Genomic DNA, 19,672 nt, shown 5'->3' on the forward strand with positions numbered 1-19,672 from the left:
TGGTGGACGTATGACGCTTTCGGCTGGGCTTGGTGCGAACTGGGGTCAGGCGTGCATGCCCGGGTGGCCACTGAAACACAAGATGGGTCGGCTGTGACTGGCAGGAAGTGTTGTCAACCTGCAGACTAATGCAGTGTGATGGCTGCAATGTGAAGCTTTTTTACCAATCACGTTTTACACATTTATGACGCCAGCGCAACAAAAATGGTGGCTACGACAGACTTCCTTATTAAAAATATTTTATATTTCCATGGCATTGCTGGCGTGACTTTGCTTAAAATTACTGAATGCTTCTCTGAATTTTGTTCTTAAAAGATGGTTAAACTGTTGCATTGGTAATTTCCATTTTTATTTTCATATCTGTAAGACTTTGTTTACTAAAATTACGTTTGAAATCTCTGAAATGGTTTATGCACACTAATATTTACAATAGATTGTTAAATTGTAATGAAACCATTTTCTCTCAAACATTAATATTTAAAAAAACCTGGAAGCATTCATAGCTGACATGTGTTTGGTGCATATATAACAGCAGGAAACATTATATATATATATATATATATATATATATATATATATATATATATATATATATATATATATATATATATATATATATATATATATATTTTTTTTTATTTTTTTTCCTGTCGCACGGGTAAAAACCACTTCGCACTGTTGTGATCCCAGCTTTACCCTACCAATTGCAGGTCATCCCACCGGGCCAGATGAATCTTTCGATGAGTCCTGTTTTGTTTCAGATTCAATAATCGCTGTTTCATTACGTAACTGTTTTATGATTCCTCAGTTCCTTTAACTATATTAATGTTGCTGCTCTGGTCGGACACAAAACATTTTAAACTTGTATTTTTTTTTCTAATAACACGAATGTAAATTTTGATTGTAATATTTCTTGTAGCATACCTCATTGTTAAAGCGTAAAAGAAAAAAAATGTAAAACTGATTTTTAATCCCCCTGACTACTTGTACCTACTCAACTTAAAGATGGATTTCAAAATAAATAAACTTAAAACTAGTACTATAACTCAAGAAAGATATACTTGAACCAGAAACATATCCAAATAAAATCAGGTAAGGTACCTTTGGTGATAGATTTGTGTATGTAGTTGTTTGTGTGCAACATGAAGTGGTACGAAGCAGTTTTTGATGAGGGTGTTGTAGTGTTGAAAATGTTCCAGGTTTGTTCAGCCATAAAATTTTTTCACATGGCTTCTCTGTCTTGCATCTCAGTGTGCACTTGATTATGGCTTTTGGGTGAAAATTATAGCTGTAGAATGTTCCTGTTCATGGTTCTTCCATCAAGAGTGTCGGTCCAAGAACCTGCTTGGTGATGGAAAAAATGGCAGTGTTCTGACACTTTTCTGGCATCCTCTTCCAGCATTGTCAGTATGAATAACTTACGATATATATTGTACTATTTTGTGTTGGGAAAGGGTGACCACCTTCTTTTCTCTTCTGCTTCTTGCTTTATAATGTATTCTAAGACACTAATCTGCTTTCAGCATTCAAATTGTAAAACGTTGATCACCCTCTTGGGTGAAGAGGGTTTTCCTGTGGTATTTACTAATACTGCATCTAACTTATATGGTACCAGGTCCCGGGAGTTTTGAAAAACACTGCTTCTTTCTTTTTTGAAACCTCAACTTTCTTTAACTCACTCTTTATTGCAATAAATACCTGTATTTGTAATGAAATATTTTGTATTATGTATTATGTATTGTATGTATTGTTGACAATTTGAAAGAAAAAGTATGAATTAAGTGCTTTTAGCTGTCTGAACTTTCTGAAACTCTCAATTTTTCAACATTGTAAAATTAAGAGTAGTGCTCTTATTGTTTTTGTTTATTTATTTTGTCATTTGTTCAGTTATTTAGTTTGGCTTTTTGTAGTTTCAACAACTAAATCATTAGAAATACAGTAGATTCTCGAGTAACCAAGATTACGTATTATCCGAGCCGACATAAACCGCCATTACAAGCAAAGACTGTTGAAACATTTGCTTGATGACCTAGAAAATTATATAATCTTTGTCTAAAGCCTAAAGAAAATTAACCTCAGTAATACAGTTTATGATACAATTTACTGGTTAAGGGTATCCTGAAGTGACATGAAAAGCTGAAAAAACATCACCCAAAAAATAGGTACCACTTGGCCAACTGAAAACCAAGACAGTTTTCCTATTTTATCTATGTCATCCGAGATTCTGCTTATCTGAGGCTGCTGTAGTCCCCATTATATCTGTTAATCAAGACTACTGTAGTTGCATACAACATATTTTAGGTAAATAAAAAACAAATTTCCCATAATCTGTAAGGCACCATCCCAGCATTACCTGATGCTATAGAATCCATATCTTAAAACCCATGGAGAAGAAACTCTTAATTGCTGAGACTGAGACTGAGACATAGTTTCTGAAGTATTTTGGCTACAACCTGCTAGATGGTAGCTTTCATAATATATTACAAACATAGCTAGATTGATTGTTAGAAGTAATGCATCAACTATTATCAGGCAAAATAACTAGTGAAAAATTAATTTACTTAATTTTGGTAGCCACATATTTTGTGGTGTGGCATACCATAAATACTGCATTTCCTACTCATTTAAGTATATAGAAAATGCTTTTTTATTACAAAACAGTATTAATTTTTTTTGCACATTTTAAATCTATTCTACGTAGCAATTAGTCATCAAGTAGTTAAATTATCATTATAACGCTAACATTTAAACCTTCCGCCCAAGTTATTTTTTGCTAATAGTAATGGACCCCACCCAACAGATAGTTTAACATCTCGTGCAAAAACATGGTTTCAGTTTCCACTGTAAGAGTCACACTTCTATATCTCCCTCCTTGTTCTATGCACAAACCGAGCGGTTAGCTAAGGAATCATTGCTACAGAGACGATAGTTAACGATGATTCAGTGATTATGGAGATGCATTGAAGGTATCCACAACCACCATGGGTGCCACCAGCCTAAATATTATATTGTAATTTGGATTTTATGTTTGAAAAAAGTCTCTCTTGATAGTGATTAACTGGCTGACAGTTCAGAAGGGGGAAAAAAAATCCCACCACAAAAAATTATTGCTGAATAAAGAGTTGCCAGGTTTTATCCAAAACAGTTTCACACCAACTCAATTGGCAGAGGAAGGCGATGCTCGAATTTTGATAACAATATGAAGCGAGAGTTCACCTGTGGTCAGACTGTTTAGGGAAAAAAAAGGCATCTACCCTGATGTGCATGTTACCATGAAACATAGTGACAATTATACAGGTGAAAAGTTGAAAATTAACTCAAAACAGGAAATTCCTTAACTAAGTCTGCGCCCTCTACACTTTGTTGCATTTAATTCCGAAAAATATTTCCAACACCGACTGGAAAAAAAAAAAAGCAACATGAATGACTTCCTCCCAGTGGGAGGAAAATGACCATATGGCTAAAAGAATCAAATCATTTGTCTTGCTTTTTTTTAAAAAAAAAATAAAAAAAACTGAATTTTCTCTTCTCACGGCTAACTAGGATTCTGTGCCTTATGGTGTGGTGTAAATACCATGCCTGTCCTGTGTTGAAGAAAATATTGCCAAAATACTAAATTCTTAATTTTTTTTAAGTGAATTACACTTCTCAAAAAATATTTTACACTACGTAGTTATCCTGCAAGCATGATACATAAAATTTCAAGATTGCTGGGTTTGTTTTGGTTAGGTTTTTACATTAAAGTGTGTTATTTGGTATCAAAAAATTTAATTTCATTAGCTGTTCGCAGTAAGTTGTTGGTCAAATGTTTATTGATAATTCCAGGTGGTGCAAAACTTTTATTGGGTGGTATTGAAATTTTTATTTTTATATATATATATATATAAAATAAATAAATGTTATTTACAACTGATTAATTAATTGTTTCCATAATTAATGGTTGAAACTTGAATAATACGAAATTTAAAAAAAAAAAAATTAATTTGCCAAACAAAAAAGTCAGGTCTTCTAAGGGAAAATACTAAGTTTATCAGGAATAGTTACGCATTATACGAAATTAATCAAAGTTAAATTGAAATGAGGAATTATACAAACTTTAACAGAAATCAATGATAATATGAAGAATTTTGGATACACCTAACCTATTTCGCAATATTAATCTATTACTAACTAAACCCACATATACCTGAACCAACAACACATCATCACCATACATACAATAATTGTATGTACAATTATTGTAGAAATATCCAGTCAATACAAAATCTTCAAAATATCAATTTCTGTAGTCTTTCATAGCAGTTAACCATAGCTGATGAACTTGAAGATAGATGATTCAGTCCTGTAGTAGTATAAGTTAGAATTATTTTAAAAGCAGCGAATCTTCATCTAGCTAATCGTCTATTTATGTTTTTTTACAAGTGTTAAATTCACATTCTTCAATCTTGCTCCGTAGATATTCTTTTAAATTCGGTGTAGGACTTTAATTAATAAAATATATTATCACATTAAAAATGACAGTCCTTTTCAGCCTTCTAAATTCAATATATGTTCCAAAACTCAGTGTTCTTAATAATCACTTTCAATTATTTGCCCCTGCCCTTGTTTAAAACTAACACTTTAATTCCAAAGAGTATTTAACATACAAGTTTCCACAAGCATCGTGTAATGCTGTAATTTATAATAAAAGAATATAACTGGTGTTATAAAAAAAACACTTATTAAATTGTCTACTATCAAAATACAGTACAATTTCATTACAGTATATACAATCTAAATGATCAACTTCAACACTTGCTACACTGTTGGTGATGTACCTTTGAATTTGAACCTCAAATCTTCGCTAGATTCTGCTTATAAATGAATGAAAGCAGAAGCTTGAGAATGTAATGAATGACTGTTCGTAGGGTTTGTGTGTTTCCTGGAGGGATACTACGTTATCCTGGTGACGAAGCGTCGCCGGGTGGCGGTGATTGGCCACCACACCATCTACAAGATCGAGGACACCACCATGATATACATCCCCAACAACGGGGTGCGAACCTCCCACCCTGACGAGCAGCGCTACCTCAAGATGTTCCAGAACATAGACCTCTCCAGCAACTTCTACTTCAGGTCTGCATTAGCACTTCGTGCCCTGCGTGCTGACAGGAACCAGCTCCACAGATTCAGGAAAACATGCGATAAATGTGTGATTCATTAGTCGTTACTACGACTGTTTGAGTTGTTCATTACATTTGGAAGTCCAGACCGTAAAATTTATTCCGAGATTTTTTGATACAGTCTTAAACCATACTGTGTCTGCACATAAATATGACTTGATTCTCAATTAGCTTCACCTTAATGTAATTTGTAACATGCAGTACAAAAGACTTAAATCCACATGTTTTAGAACATGCCAGATTAGTGATTTTGGGATTATCGAACATCAGTATTGTTTTTGTGGGACCGCCGTATGTGCAAATGTGAAATGCAACCTGCAATAAAATAATAAATACTGTACTGAAATGAAAACCGATAGTAACAATAAGTTCTGAGCGTACTAAAAAAGCCAACAGCAAAGTACTGCGACCTTACATCCAAGGTCAACAGCTGGAATCAATTTGCAAAAAATCTGATCCGGCCAGATTTCAGAATGTGCTGAACCATAAAGTGCCGGATTAAAGACCTTTCACTGTATTGAGAAACGTTAAGGAAGACTGACGACATACGGGAACCCCAGAATAGTCTTGCACAGATAGGAAATTTTTCTGCTCGTCATTTATTCACTTTGCACATTTTATTACCAAGATATCTTGAAATGATGTGTGTATTCCCAAGCCTGCATCACTTGTGATAGCGAATGTAACACTCGACAATTGCTGTTTAGAGAGCCGCATCACCTAGGTTGTAGCCCTTGAAATAGCACTGATAGAGTTTGGAGGCAAAAATGTTTTCTGACACCGTATTCAGTTCAACAATGCCAAGTCAGGCCATGTGACAGGTGATTTTTTCAGTAACTTTTCTATTAAGGTGGGTAAGGTTAGATGGTTTTACAATTAAAAAGGCAGGTTAAGTAAATAATCTATAGCAGAAATATTTTAAACTAGCAGGGTTTTTGAATTAAGTGCGCTAGTATAGTATAGGCCAGGTTAATTTTTTCCTGAATGAATTTGTTGGTCTCCATAACATTACTTCAAAGATGGTTTTCATTTCTTCATGACATCATGTTGTATTCTAATTGTTGCATCTTGTTCTAAGTTTTATAATATTTTGTGTCCATGTAGCTAACTCTGACATCTGTAAAGTTGTGATCAAGTCGTGTTGTGTGATGTACGCAGCTACAGTTACGACCTGACGCACACGTTGCAGAGCAATATGACCGAGCCGTCGCAGTCACCAGCGACCCAGGACAGCGGACTTCTCTCAGGTACAACATTTCTGCACTATACTGCAAAATATTTGGTAACGTTTCAAGTAATAATTTTACTCCATGCTTGAGATATCCAAAGTGTGAAAGGATAGCAGGATCAAAAGTGAATGGTTCAACAGCGTTCTGGTCGACGTTGTAGTTGCCGTCAGGGTGACAGTCTACTGTTTCAGCAGGAGAATGTCACCCCGGTGATGGTTACCGAAGTTTAGGTGAACTCTTCACTTAAAATGCGTTTAAAGCCAACAAGCCAAGAAACCTCAGGCATTTTCTGCAAAAGCCTTCCCCTTATTTTGTAGGATACTTTTAGTATGGCATGCTAACTTGTCATTTTTATAGCTGTAACATAATTTTAGTACTGGATATAATACGCTTACGTATCTGCATTTAAAAAAAAATATATTTTTTTTTACCTTGATTATTTATGTTTATTTTTGTATATTTTTTTTATTTTGATTTCGTTTATCACTTGTTATTTATTTGCTTTACTATACACTAAGTAGTGTAAATTTAATGTTAGCACAATCTTATGTACATGTTTTACTCAGAATTTCAGGAAGAGAAATATCCCTTTGACCTCTCACTTTGGCTACATCCAGTGCCTGAACCTCGTGAGGGAGGTTCGCCACCCACAAATAAACCACTTGTTGTGCAGCTTAGTCAAACCCCTTCCCAGCTGGCTACCGTCGGGCTCAATCGCTAGCTGGAGAATCGACCCACTCAGCGTTCTCCCTCTCCCTGCTCTGTTAAAGCAGTTCTCTGCAGTTTCTATCCCTGCCTGTTGTCTGCACCACAAGTTGCACCGGGTACCGGGTGAAAATGTGAGTTCTATAGGGGAGACACCAGCTGTAGCGGCTGAGTGTCCTTGCAAAAAGCAGCACTTGACAGTCAGGCATGGATCTGGATGCTAGCGTGCATTGTGTGCGTGGATACAAAGTGCTTAACAGTGGAGGAATAAAAATAATAAATAATTGTTGTTTATTGTTAAAGATCCTAAAGAGCGCTTCTGTTGCCATCCTGCCTGTACATTAATGTGAACAAATTTGAAATTTTATGTTGTATAATGTAAACATAATATTATTTTATGTGTTTCATTTATGTATGTAGTTATTAAATATATCAATTCATTTAGAAATATTTCACCCATTATTTATTCTTTAACCAACACACAAGTCATTGCCTATAAACATGTAATAGATCAAGAATGATCATCAGTTACGAATCTGAAATATCTTTAAGTAACTGAGGCAAAACATTTGAATAAATGCATTTCACAACCGAAATAGCTCTTCAACCTCTTTTGACTAGGTGTAATCTGTAGAGGACACGTGACAGAAAAATACTCTGCGGCCTCGTAAAACTTGTACTATGTTATTTTATGTTGCTGATAAAGGTCATGTAAAAAACTATTCCCCATTTTTTTATAGTACTGTTTTGATGTGTTTTGATGAAAATATGTTCACTTGTTTTCATATGTCCATTTAGCAAGTATTTAACCTATTTTGCATGGTCGTGTGTTGCAGGGGAAGCCGAAACAGCCTCAGGACAGCACTCTGACACGGCACACAGGTTAGCCTCTCCTAGCAGTCATTCTTATGCTCCTTTTCCACTCGGTAATTGATGATGAGAATTTTTTTTTTTTTTTTTAATATCTCTTATTCAAAAACTTCAAACTTAACAAATTTACTGTATTTTAAGATGCACCTTTTTGTGACTTTTTATATTTTGAAAATAAGTTACTCTTACAATCAATGGTATCCTCCATTTAGTACTGACTCAATTCTGTGGTACCCTCTTTTGTGACTTTTAAATTGAAGTGCATTTCAAATCCACAAGTAGTTTATTTTAGAGGAACTAAAGATGAAAAAAGAGCTTCTTTAATTGATGGTGTCTTAGATTTAAGTAATTTTTAATGCTAAAGATGTGCAGTTTAAAAAAGAAAATAATTTAAATAAAATATACAGTAATAACTTTAGTTTTTTTCTATATTAAAAAAAAGAGAGATAAGCATTTCTTGGGTGCAGGATATTTCAAAAGAGCATTTTTCAATAAATCAGTTGTATTTTCTGAATCTTTCTTTCTCAGCTGTGTGAGAGTGGCATATATGGAATTCTGAATGGTGTTGGGTGATTGCTTTGGGGCTATGTCCAAGTACTGGCCTTGGCAGGCAGTGGCTGGGATGTTGGCGTGTAGGTCAGGGGAAGTTAGGGCTGGAACTGATTTGACCGTACTGCGGACAGAGAACAAGGGTGTGTGAACGTCGGAGAGATTTGTCTCGAAGGCATGTACCTCAGAGGAGAGAGCTTTGAGGTAGTTTTTCATTCACCAACAGTGTGCAAATATTTTTATTAATTATGAACAGGTCCGGAATGTGTAACTTATAACAAGAAATAGAAAAAAAAAATTACTGAATAGTAAATAAAATATTTAGAGTGAAATACATAAATACCTAAGTTAAGATGATGTAATTACAATTAGTCTAAAAGCCATCTCAGCAAACAATTTCCTGTGAAGTCAGAAGCTTAGCATCCAGGAACTAAGTTAAGAAGGGCACTGCTAAGGCACTGTGCCAGTAAAAGACGAGGTGATGATAGTTAGAACCATGTCTTATCTGTTACTGTTCGTGGCTGTGAACAGGCAGGACACAGTGGGGGTTCACAGCTCAGTTAGCTTGGTTTTAATATTTTGTACAGTTTGTTTTATTTACTGACTAGTTAATAATGTGTCTTATTACTATGTTCACAGTAAAAAAATTCCCGGATGAATACTTGCACATTCTAACAATAGATATAGCAAAAGGGAAGTTGTAACTATTAAAGTTGTTTGTCTGTAAACAGAGAGAGAGATGTTAACTTTTGAGGCCTGTGATCTCACAGCATCAGCTGAAGTATTAGTCATTGCTACTTTTTTTATCAACAAGAAGCTGAATGAATCCTGCAGCAAAACCTTATAACATTTCAGGTTATTTCCATTTCCTCCTTCATTGCATTCGTCACTGCTTCATCCTCGAGCTTCATTGTATGGCCGGTGCAAGAATACAACCTAGGGCTGGCCCCTAACTTAGAAGCTCGTCAATATTTTGGCTCCACCTAGTGCAATTACCCACAGTCATTTTTGTATATTTAGTTTTAATGTGTGGTCGTATGTGAACGTTGTTGCTCGTTTTCAATCACAAACGAGTGATCAGAGTGTAAAGTGACAACGCTCGCCCTGTCCCCAGGGCAGCGTGTGGGGTGCGCAACCAGCCGCATCGCAAGTTCGCGTGGAACTCTCACTTGCTGAGCCAAATAGAGAATGAGGTGCATCCCGATTGGCTGCTGTATGTGGTGCACGGCTTTGTCGGGCAGTCCAACATGAGTGTGTTTGGCCGCTCGCTGTACGTGACCCTGTTGGCCCGCCGATCCAGCCACTACGCTGGCACCCGCTTCCTCAAGAGGGGTGCCAACTTTGAGGTTTTTTCCACACAATGGCCGTTTCTGCATACTTTCTGTTAGATGACTGTAGTAAGAATGTAATCCTTAGCGTAGTTGTTTTATCTACTCTGGTGTGTTTTTTAATACTTACACGCCTACTGAGAATGAGAGTGTTCATTTTAGAACCTTTGTCACATACAATGCATGAAGTGCAAGGGAACAAGCCTTCTTCATTTATTCCTTGGAGTTCTCCATCAGCACTTGTAGAAATATTCAACTCCTACAGACACAAATACCTGTATTTGAGGCTGCAGCTTGCTTCGCGCTCAGTCCTTATCTGGTTTTCATCCATGCATTGTTTTGGGGATTGAACAAGTAACAGCGTTCCCACTGAAAGGGGAAATCTGAAAACAGGGAAAATTGACCGTTTCGGTAATTGGTTGTAGGATGTAGTATCCTTATTGAACTCTGTTTAGTCATAAATGAGTGTATCTTTATTGATTATCATCACTAACATTAATTAAAAGTAAGGGATAGCATCAACTACATGGATATTTGATTTTGCTTTAAATTAAAACAGTCACAATCAGTATATGTTATGTTGTTTCAAAGTTTGATTTTATATATATATATAAATTTTATTTGCTGCTGGCTGGCAGTTTTGGTTATTTAGCATTAATGGAGATATTATCATCTCCACTACATTCAATCTGTGTTTCGTAAATTGTGTACACACATACTTCTGCCTCGCACGCCGCCGTAAACCGTTGTCCAGCCTTGTCAACCTCCGTCATACATACACTAGAGATATAACAATACAAAATTAGTATTGTGCAGGAAAACATTTCATAGTCATTTCTGCTGTAGTATGCTTCGTGCCACCACTGCACTGCCTCATGAACTCGTGTCTGCAGGGCGACGTGGCGAACGAGGTGGAGACTGAGCAGATCCTGCACGATTCCGGAGTGTCCTCGATGCAGCTGGGCCGCTACACGTCCTTCGTGCAGCTGCGGGGCTCCATCCCCGCCCACTGGAGCCAGGACATGAGCAAGATGGTGCCCAAGCCCACCATCAGCTTCAACCTGGCCGACCCGTACGCCGAGACGGCCGGTGGGACATCCTTCTGTACTTTCCATGAACAAGCATTCGGCATCAGTGAGAAGTAGGCCGGAACTGGTGTTTGTGTGCGGTAAGGAAGCAGGGTGGGGGTTTGTTGTCGAACAGGCAAGCATTTTGACCAGCTGCTGGGGCGGTTCGGGGCGCCCGTCATCATCCTGAACCTGGTGAAGAAGCGTGAGCAGAAGAAGCAGGAGAGCATGCTGAGCGAGGAGTTCAGCCAGGAGGTGCGCTACCTGAACCAGTTCCTGCCGCCCGACCACCACGTGCAGTACGTCAGCTTCGACATGGCCCGCGTCAACAAGAGGTACTCGTCCCTTCTCTCCCTCTGTGCCTCTCTGCAGATACTCAGTCGTACCTGCACAGCAGAATGGTCAGATGTTTGATGGAACTACAAATTTGCGGCTGATGCAACCTTAAGGGGCTCATCTAGTCAGGATGTATCTGTGTTAACAAGACGGGATGATAAGTGTGACACTCGCTGGTGCTTGTAGCGCGGTATCGCCTCTAAGCACAAAGCTGTGAACTGGCGCTCAGTCTTCTCGTTAACCATAGGACAACTGTAAAATTTGAGCGGTGACCATAACATTACATGTCATAGAAATGAAGATAAAGGTGTATTGCATGTCCTTTAAGTGCTTTTAAGAATCTTTACCGGTTGCTTTATGTCTAAAAATTACTCTGAAAATACTCCTTTTAGCCATTTTAACTCTTCTAAAAATACAGTTAAAAAACTTAATTCAAAATCAAAAGGACTTTTTTGCCCTCAGCGAATTCTTAAATGCTTTTCGTAGACACCCCCACTTGAATATCTTGAGTAGTTTTGAAATTGCGTTGTTTTTTGTGAAGCTCTGCGCATCGTATGTGTGCCCGGGCAGACGGCACCCTTAAAACTATAAAAATAGCGTCCACTCTACAGAAGTACACAATTATTGTCATTATTTTATTTAAAATAAACTGAATACTGAATATGATAATTCAGTTGCATAATTGCAATCAAAAATTTAATTTTCAGCTTTAAGGCAACAATGTTATCTTCTTGGAAAAGACATGTTGTGACAGTGTACTTAGAGGATCGGGAGAAATTGTGGGTTTACCTCTTAGCTTCTCTTCCTTTGTAGTAGATGTCTTTTGTAAGCAGATGGATTTTCCCATACTTCCGTTTCTCACCACCAATGCAATATGTTTTATGGTGCTACTCCATCTCACCATTCTAACGACCTCAATGTCACCGAGATGTCGTTCCGTCGGGACAGGAGGCAGGAGACAGGAGGGGCTGTTGCGCTGCAGGAAGGAGGCGAAGGTGATGAGCAAGCTGGCGGACATCGCTCGCAGCGCCGTGTGCAAGACCGGGCTGTACCAGAGCCAGGCGCCCTACTACAACCAGAGCCCGCAGTCCGTGCTGGGGCACCCCTGGGGGGGCCGCCGCCTGCAGACTGGCGTCATCAGGGTGAACTGCGTGGACTGCCTGGACCGCACCAACACTGCCCAGTTCGCCATCGGCAAGTGCGCCCTGGGCTTCCAGGTGCGTGGGCGCTGCAGCTTTCATTCAACAGTGTTCTCTGTACAGTCAAACCTCTCTGAAACGACCCCTCACGGTTCCCAGGAATAGGGTCTTAATAGAGGGGGGGTCGTAATAGATGTTTTCCAAAATTTTCAGTTGATTTCACCCCCCCCCCCCCCCCCCCCTTTCTAAACCGCTACTCGCTAAGAAACCAGCCGTACAATGGCAGAATGCTGTCACTCACAATGCTAGACGGCTTCGCTTTAAACCTACTTCAACCTTCATGACAAGTCCGTCGCCCTACAGGCCACCTCTAAAGAAAACATGTCAAAAGACAGTTTATTTTTACTGGTTAGTTTATATGTACGTTTTCTGCTTGCCGTAGTTAAATACACTAGAACCCCCGATTTAACGAAGCAGTGATTTTACGAATACATTCTCGGGAACCGTCAAAAAATTGGTTATTTTGACCAAAATGTGAAAAAAAAAAAAAATTAAAAACGAAATGAAAGATCATTAAAATCTGTTAATTTTAACACACAGCGTATTTTTGTGTCGGCTTTAATACTTCCAATAATGTTCATGTAAGAATAACAAAAAAATAATGGGACATTTCCTTTAAAAATATGGCAGGGTAGGTTCTGCAACGCGAGTGGGCGCACACTAAGCTCGCCCGACTCGATGGCGGCAGCGGCTTCATGACGCATAAGCTCACCCCTCCCTCCCCTCGTTAACATTCTTCAATGCTAGCTCATCCCTCCCAGACACACAAACCATCTAGTGTCCTACCTTCGCTCTCCTTTGAAAAACCATCAGTGAGAAAATGCTCATTTCACCCTCCCTTCTCCCGTAAAATTGGGCTATTATGAATGGGGTACTAAAGCGGTGAGGGAGGGGTAAGATTGTTGTAAATATTTTCGGACCCCTCCCTCCACATCAAACACGCCCAAAAAAAAAATATGTCAAAATATGTCACTTTTCACACCAAGTTCGAGTTCAGTCATCTCTGGCAAGGAATTTACAAGCTTTCAAACTTAAATATAAATGTATTTTAATGGCAAGGGTCCTATGAAAAGGAATATACCAAATAAAATCAATCTGCTGTCACCAAACAAAGCATAAAACGGCCAAATGCGTGGTCGTTTCGTAATTGCTCGCGCGAGAGGCAAGACGTGGAATGTTAAAAGAAAGATAAATGCGGGGGAGACAGACAGCAGCCAGTGTGTTTCCTGCGTGGGGAATAAGTGGTGTAGCCTTTTTTTTTATGCTGGGTGAAGCGACCTTTTTCTGTCAACCCACGGGAAAAGATAATTGCTTGAGCTGTCAAAATAAACATCACTGCGGCAGTTAAAACAAGTCGAGGCGGGCAAGCATCCAGTCGGTCGCTGTGTATATCTACTCGAAAAACATAACATCTCAATTCATAACAAGATTCCTTATAACCTACACGTATTGCCGGATGTTTTCAGCCTGATCCATGCAAGTTCTTTAGCCACGTTTTGAATGAAAACAACTGGCGGGCCAGTGTTGTGCCCTGTTTTGCGGACACATAAAGCTTTTATGAATTTGCTGACAGTATTAATATATTTTTACTCTCCTCATTAAAATTAAGCAGATAACGTGATTGTTAACAAGTACAAGCAGCATCCGAGATCGGCCGCAGCGCACAGTACGGGCAGAGGGTGAGCAAGGGCGTGCGAGCGGCCGACTACCATGTTCACACTCTGCGGCCGGAGGGTTTTTCCTGCATTGAAGGGACGTGGAATTGGGGTTGTCAAGCTCTGACAGCGGTCGACAGTAAGTGGTATCTATTTTTAGATATGCGCTGCCTACAGCAGTACAGCACTCGGCAAGAGAAACGCAGTAACACGCTACTCACCACAAGAAACTTATTTTCTGTCTGATTATCTTCCGATTTTCAGCAATTTTTTCACGGTTCCTCGAAATCGGGTTGTAATAGAGAGGTGGTCGCAATAAATGGGGTCGCAACAAAAAGGTTTTACTGTACTAGTTTGGTTTGTACAGGCCTAGCTGTCTCGAACACTTGCACTGTGAATACGTGAACATTGTTTTATTGAGTAAAAAAAGTTTTGCAAGTTGAAAAATTTTATTTCAATATAAATTACTAACAACAGCAGAGACCACATGGTGCCCAGTATAGTAGCCATCATGTTACACTTACATGTGAAAGATCATTCCTTGTGTTGAAATAAAAAGTATATTTTATTTAATGTATTATACAAAGTACTTTCACAAGTATATTTGAGTCATCTACCACCATTTCATTTAAAACAAATGTCGGTTTTGAATATTTCCTTAATTAATCTTATTCATTTTAAATTACTCAACATTAAGGTAATCACTATCATGTGATATCCAAATTAACTGTCCTATTAATTTCAATGTGAACATATTTATCACACTGGTGATCTAAAAACCTCTTCTTATTCTTGCTCAAAATGAAGTCTTAAGAGTGTTGTTTCATCTATTTTGGACAAAAATATGCACACCATTATGCAACCTGAGAGTGTTAAGTCACGTAATGATTGCAATTGGATTCCCAAGCTGAATGTGGGTGACTGCGCAGTGTTCTGTCCACTGACCGACTTGCAGCGTAGTTGCCTCGCCGAGCACTGTGAGCACAGATGTGTGCGTGTGCGCAGCTGTGCGCGCTGGGCGTGCTGGACAGCCCCAGGCTGGAGTTCGACACGGACTGCGTGCGGATGCTGGAGGAGCTGTACGAGGACCACGGAGACACCCTGGCGCTGCAGTACGGCGGCTCCCAGCTGGTGCACCGCATCAAGACGTACCGCAAGACGGCCCCCTGGACCTCCCAGGGCAACGACATCATGCAGACGCTCAGCCGCTACTACAGCAACACCTTCTCTGGTCAGTGCTCCTCGTCGCATCGGTAACTAGATTATCCTGCTCGCAACGTTTCCTGGACAAAAAAACTCCAGCGAGCTGCTAAGCAATTTGAGATTGTAAGTGCATAGTGTGTAATAAGTAGAGACCCGGAAAATTTGCGGGTTCAATGACCTCCAGGATAGACTCCAGTATCCTCTACACACTCGGGCAAATGCCAACTGTTCATTGGCTGCTGACTTGTGAGTCGTCTCGACTGGGTGGCCTGTGATTCGACACTTCTACTAGTGAGGGTCTCTAGTTGGCCCTCAGTCCTCCAGATTAACAGTGGACCAATGACAGAAGCAGCACTAAGGTATAATTATTTGAATTTTAGCATAACACGAAATGAACCCGCGAATTTTCCGGGTCTTTAGTAATAAGTAGAGACGTGCGAGTCTCGTTAATATCGAGAAATTATCGAGATCAAAATATTCTCGATTTCGTCTCGAGAACATTTTAGAATTTCCGAGAATTTCGAGAATTTGTATTGCTTAGCTCTGATTGTCTACTTATGCATTTAAATAAAACAAAGTTTTTACTTACACGTAAAAAAAGAGCTACTAGGTACTTAAAATAAAAACTTGAATTAGTCACCACATGCCGACATAAAACAGTGTATGTTCTATTGTTTATTTTCCACGTTCACGTAAATTTTTTTCGAAACAGTGACGTTTCACAATACAAACGAACACCAATACATGTCGCACTTTAAAAATATATCATATTTTGAAAGAACGTCGCTTGGATCGCTAGCAACAACGGCACGGATACGGCAAGAAGTGAACACTCACTGTTTGTGTGTCCCGTAATCTATGGAAAGAGCTCAATACTTTGTTTATTTTCTTTTTGGGGTTAAGTTTAGTTTAAATTACCGGGAAATAAAAGATCGTGCCAGTTTTTTTATTATTATTTTCAGCGCTAATACATGTAATTATTAGAATGGCTGATAGTTCTGGAAATGTTCAAGACCGTAAATTGTCGCACATTTGGAAATTTTATGAAAAACGAAAGGGTGAGGGTGAGTGCAAAGTGTGCAAAAAACGTATTCAGACGCCTACTGGTTCAACAAGTGGTCTCTTACGACACTTGAAACTTCATCCAGCCGCCGAAAAGAATTATTTGGATTTAACAAAGGAAAAAGCTACAAAACAAAAAGAAAACTCTTATAGACAGTTATCAATTCAAGACTGTGTCACAAAGAAACAAAAAGTTAGCGAAGCTAGAAAAACCATAATTGACAGGAAAATTGGTGTAATGATGGCATGTGATTTTCAGCCATACAGCATTGTAGAGGATCGCGGATTTAAAGGACTGCTCAATGAACTAGAACCAGGTTATGAAGTACCATCTCGCACTACATTTTCCAGGTCTATTGTACCAAAAATTTACCGTGAAGAAAAAGCCAAACTTGCAGAAGAAATAAAGACAGATGTTGATGATGGACTTCAGTCTGTTTCATTTACTACTGACATGTGGTCATCCGCAAGGCAGGACAGTTTTATTTCTCTCACAAGTCACTATTTGACAAAAGACTTTGAGTTGAAATATCATGTCCTTGGAAATTACCACTTTTCAGGTTCGCACACTGCTCTGGCAATCCAAGAGAAGTTGACAGCAGCTATAGAGGAATGGAATTTTCCCACCAATTCAATTCCATTGTACGTAGTTACAGATAATGCTAAGAATTTCACAGCTGCCATAAACAAAACATCATGGATTCACACACGGTGTTTTGCCCACACACTACAGTTGGCAGTTCAAGATGCTAAAAGTGAACACAATGTTGCAGACCTTCTAGCAAAAGGCCGGGCAATCGTGGGACATTATCGCCACAGCAATATTTCTCGAGAAAGGCTTCATGCTCTGCAGCTAAAGTTGAGCAAACCTGTACACGAGCTGTTACCAATGGTGCCGACAAGATGAAACAGTGAGTTTACAATGCTCTCCCGCCTTGTTGAGCAGCAGGTACCCTTATCTGCAGATCTAGGAGATTCAATGGCAGTAGAAAATTTTACATTGAGTGAGTGGAAACTTGCTGCTAATGTAGTAAGTGTGTTACAGCCAATAGAACAAGCCACAAGAGAGCTGTGTTATTCTAAATTTCCCACTATCTCTTCCAAAATACCTTTGCTGTATGGCATTGAGGCAACACTTTCTAACTATGTTGAAGAACAAAGTAACCCTGGAATTGCATTTGCTGTTTCTCTTCAGAAAAGTATTAAATCTAGGTGCCCGTTGTACACAACAGTAAAAGAAGACATGATTGCAATGGTACTTGACCCACGCTTCAAAAACATTTTGCTGCAAGATCACGAAAATCTTATTTGTGTGCAGCATATTACTTCAGATCTCAAAGTGGTTGTTGATAAAAAAACAGCATCTGTTCCAGAAGAAAATCCATCAGATACAGTTGAAGCCAGCTGTTCTCTGTGGAATACTTTTGAACATCTGAAGAAATCAAGCTGTTCCTCAGTAAAGTCACCAAGAGTTGAAAATGAACTTACCATTTATCTTGGTGAAAATGTTATCCCCCGATCAAGTGACCCTCTTATGTGGTGGCAGCAGAACCAGTCACGTTTCCCTGCGCTTGCCAGAGTCGCAAGAAAATATTTAGCCATACCAGCCACGCAGGTGGAAAGCGAAAGGCTTTTCAGCAGTGCTGGTAACACTGTTACATCCAGAAGAGAGAATCTGTTGGCCGAAAATATAGAGCAGCTTGTCTTTTTAAACAGCAGATTTTAAATGTGACCTACCAAATAAAGTTGACTGTTTTCAATAATAGGCTATTGAAATGATCATGTGACTACAGTGCAGGACTATTTATTTTTGTGGATTCATTTTTGTAAATGTATATTTTATAGCATATATGTAGTCCTTTCATTTCTTTCATTAAATAGCTTATGCATGTAAAACTGTTGATATTTGCACATCAAGAATTACAAAGAACTCAAGAGGAAAGAGTAGGGTGGGCCCAATTTATTGCATCTAAAATCTCGTTGAGGAAAACTTCACTGACACCAAATTGCAATTTTGAAATAAGAAAAAAAAAAAAACTGTATTCTCGATCTCGTCTCGGTTCTCGAGAATTTTAGTATTTGTGTCTCGATCTCGTCTCGGTTTTTGAAAAGGACTTCTCGCACATCTCTAGTAATAAGGCATAAAAATACTAACACAGAGAATTCTAATCATGTTCTATTAGTTATATTTACGTAATAATGCCTGTGGCTTCACAATCCCCACTTGATCCATATACTGTTAATAATCTAGTCCTACCCTAGATGCACACCAGACGCTGAGCTTCCGAGGCTGGCCCATTTACGTAAGGTGTCTCGTTCACGGCGATGCTCTTAGTTTATTGTCGTTCCCATAGCACCAACTATTCTCGTCAGCAGTTGATTTCTCAGTGGCATGTCTAGGTCCTTGTGACACTGCCGATCCCCGGTTCCTTGTGGTTGTGACCATGCATCACAGTATCACGAGATAATTACAGCATAAAAAGTCGGTAAAACTCCATCGTCTCTGCAAACTAATTCATTACTAAGTCTATACATGTGTAAATATCATGTGTGATAACTTCGGAAAGAACTGGTCACACCAGTGTCATGGTACTATCTGTCAAATACATCCAGTCCTGATTGGCAAAAGCCTGCTTACCCTCCAGCGCTCATAACCACATTCAACTCCGCACTTGCTTGTGCCCGGCCCAGTTAGTCGAGTGTCTCTCGCTAGCTCCCCTCTGGCCAGCTGGCAAGCCACATCCTTTTTATGCAATATGCATTACACAATGTTCTCCATCATAATTCTTAAGGCTTCTGTATTAATTTCTGTGCACCATCTAGTCAGTTTTGATTTGTCAACAATTCAGAATTATCTTTTATTTGAAATCATATGTATTTAATTAAAGGTTGTCTAATAAATATAATTATGTTTTTGGGTTGTTGAAATTGGTAGGTATTGTTGGCCGGACATGAGTTTTGCAATAATAATTTAGTTTTAGCCAATTAACTAAATATGTTACAATTAAAATTCCACCTCAAAATTTATATGACTCACCAGTCACTGTACTCAAAATGGTAACGGAGATCAGTAACGTAATTTGTTATTCACTTAATTCAGCTACATTGATCTTGAAAATGCATCACAGGGTGTCAAATAGTAATCAATTTATTCTGTGTGTTAATGTCAGTGAAAGTCCCTCGTGTGTTTTATAAAATGTGGAGTATGAAAAATTAAGGAATGATGTAAATTCACATGTTACGGCTCTGTGGCGTATGAGCGGGGAACACTGAAACTTGCTTGGGTAAAGTTTTGGGTGCTAGTGTG

At 38.8% G+C, this 19,672-nt stretch overlaps 1 protein-coding gene across 6 annotated transcripts in view; it reads left to right on the forward strand.

Moving 5' to 3' along the window:
* LOC134534069 (polyphosphoinositide phosphatase) overlaps positions 1-19,672 on the forward strand; it is a 33,554-nt gene that overhangs the window by 5,600 nt on the left and 8,282 nt on the right. For 4 of the 6 annotated variants that reach the window (XM_063372066.1, XM_063372067.1, XM_063372072.1 and 1 more), the window contains 8 exons: positions 4,908-5,115; positions 6,321-6,409; positions 7,933-7,978; positions 9,630-9,861; positions 10,737-10,932; positions 11,047-11,245; positions 12,229-12,463; positions 15,106-15,331. In XM_063372066.1, coding sequence (XP_063228136.1) covers positions 4,908-5,115; positions 6,321-6,409; positions 7,933-7,978; positions 9,630-9,861; positions 10,737-10,932; positions 11,047-11,245; positions 12,229-12,463; positions 15,106-15,331 — 1,431 coding nt within the window. The remainder of the gene's footprint in view (positions 1-4,907; positions 5,116-6,320; positions 6,410-7,932; positions 7,979-9,629; positions 9,862-10,736; positions 10,933-11,046; positions 11,246-12,228; positions 12,464-15,105; positions 15,332-19,672) is intronic. The other 2 variants (XM_063372071.1, XM_063372069.1) reach the window with 1 other exon arrangement.

Source organism: Bacillus rossius, chromosome 7, assembly GCF_032445375.1.
Source record: "Bacillus rossius redtenbacheri isolate Brsri chromosome 7, Brsri_v3, whole genome shotgun sequence".
NCBI lineage: Eukaryota > Metazoa > Arthropoda > Insecta > Phasmatodea > Bacillidae > Bacillus > Bacillus rossius.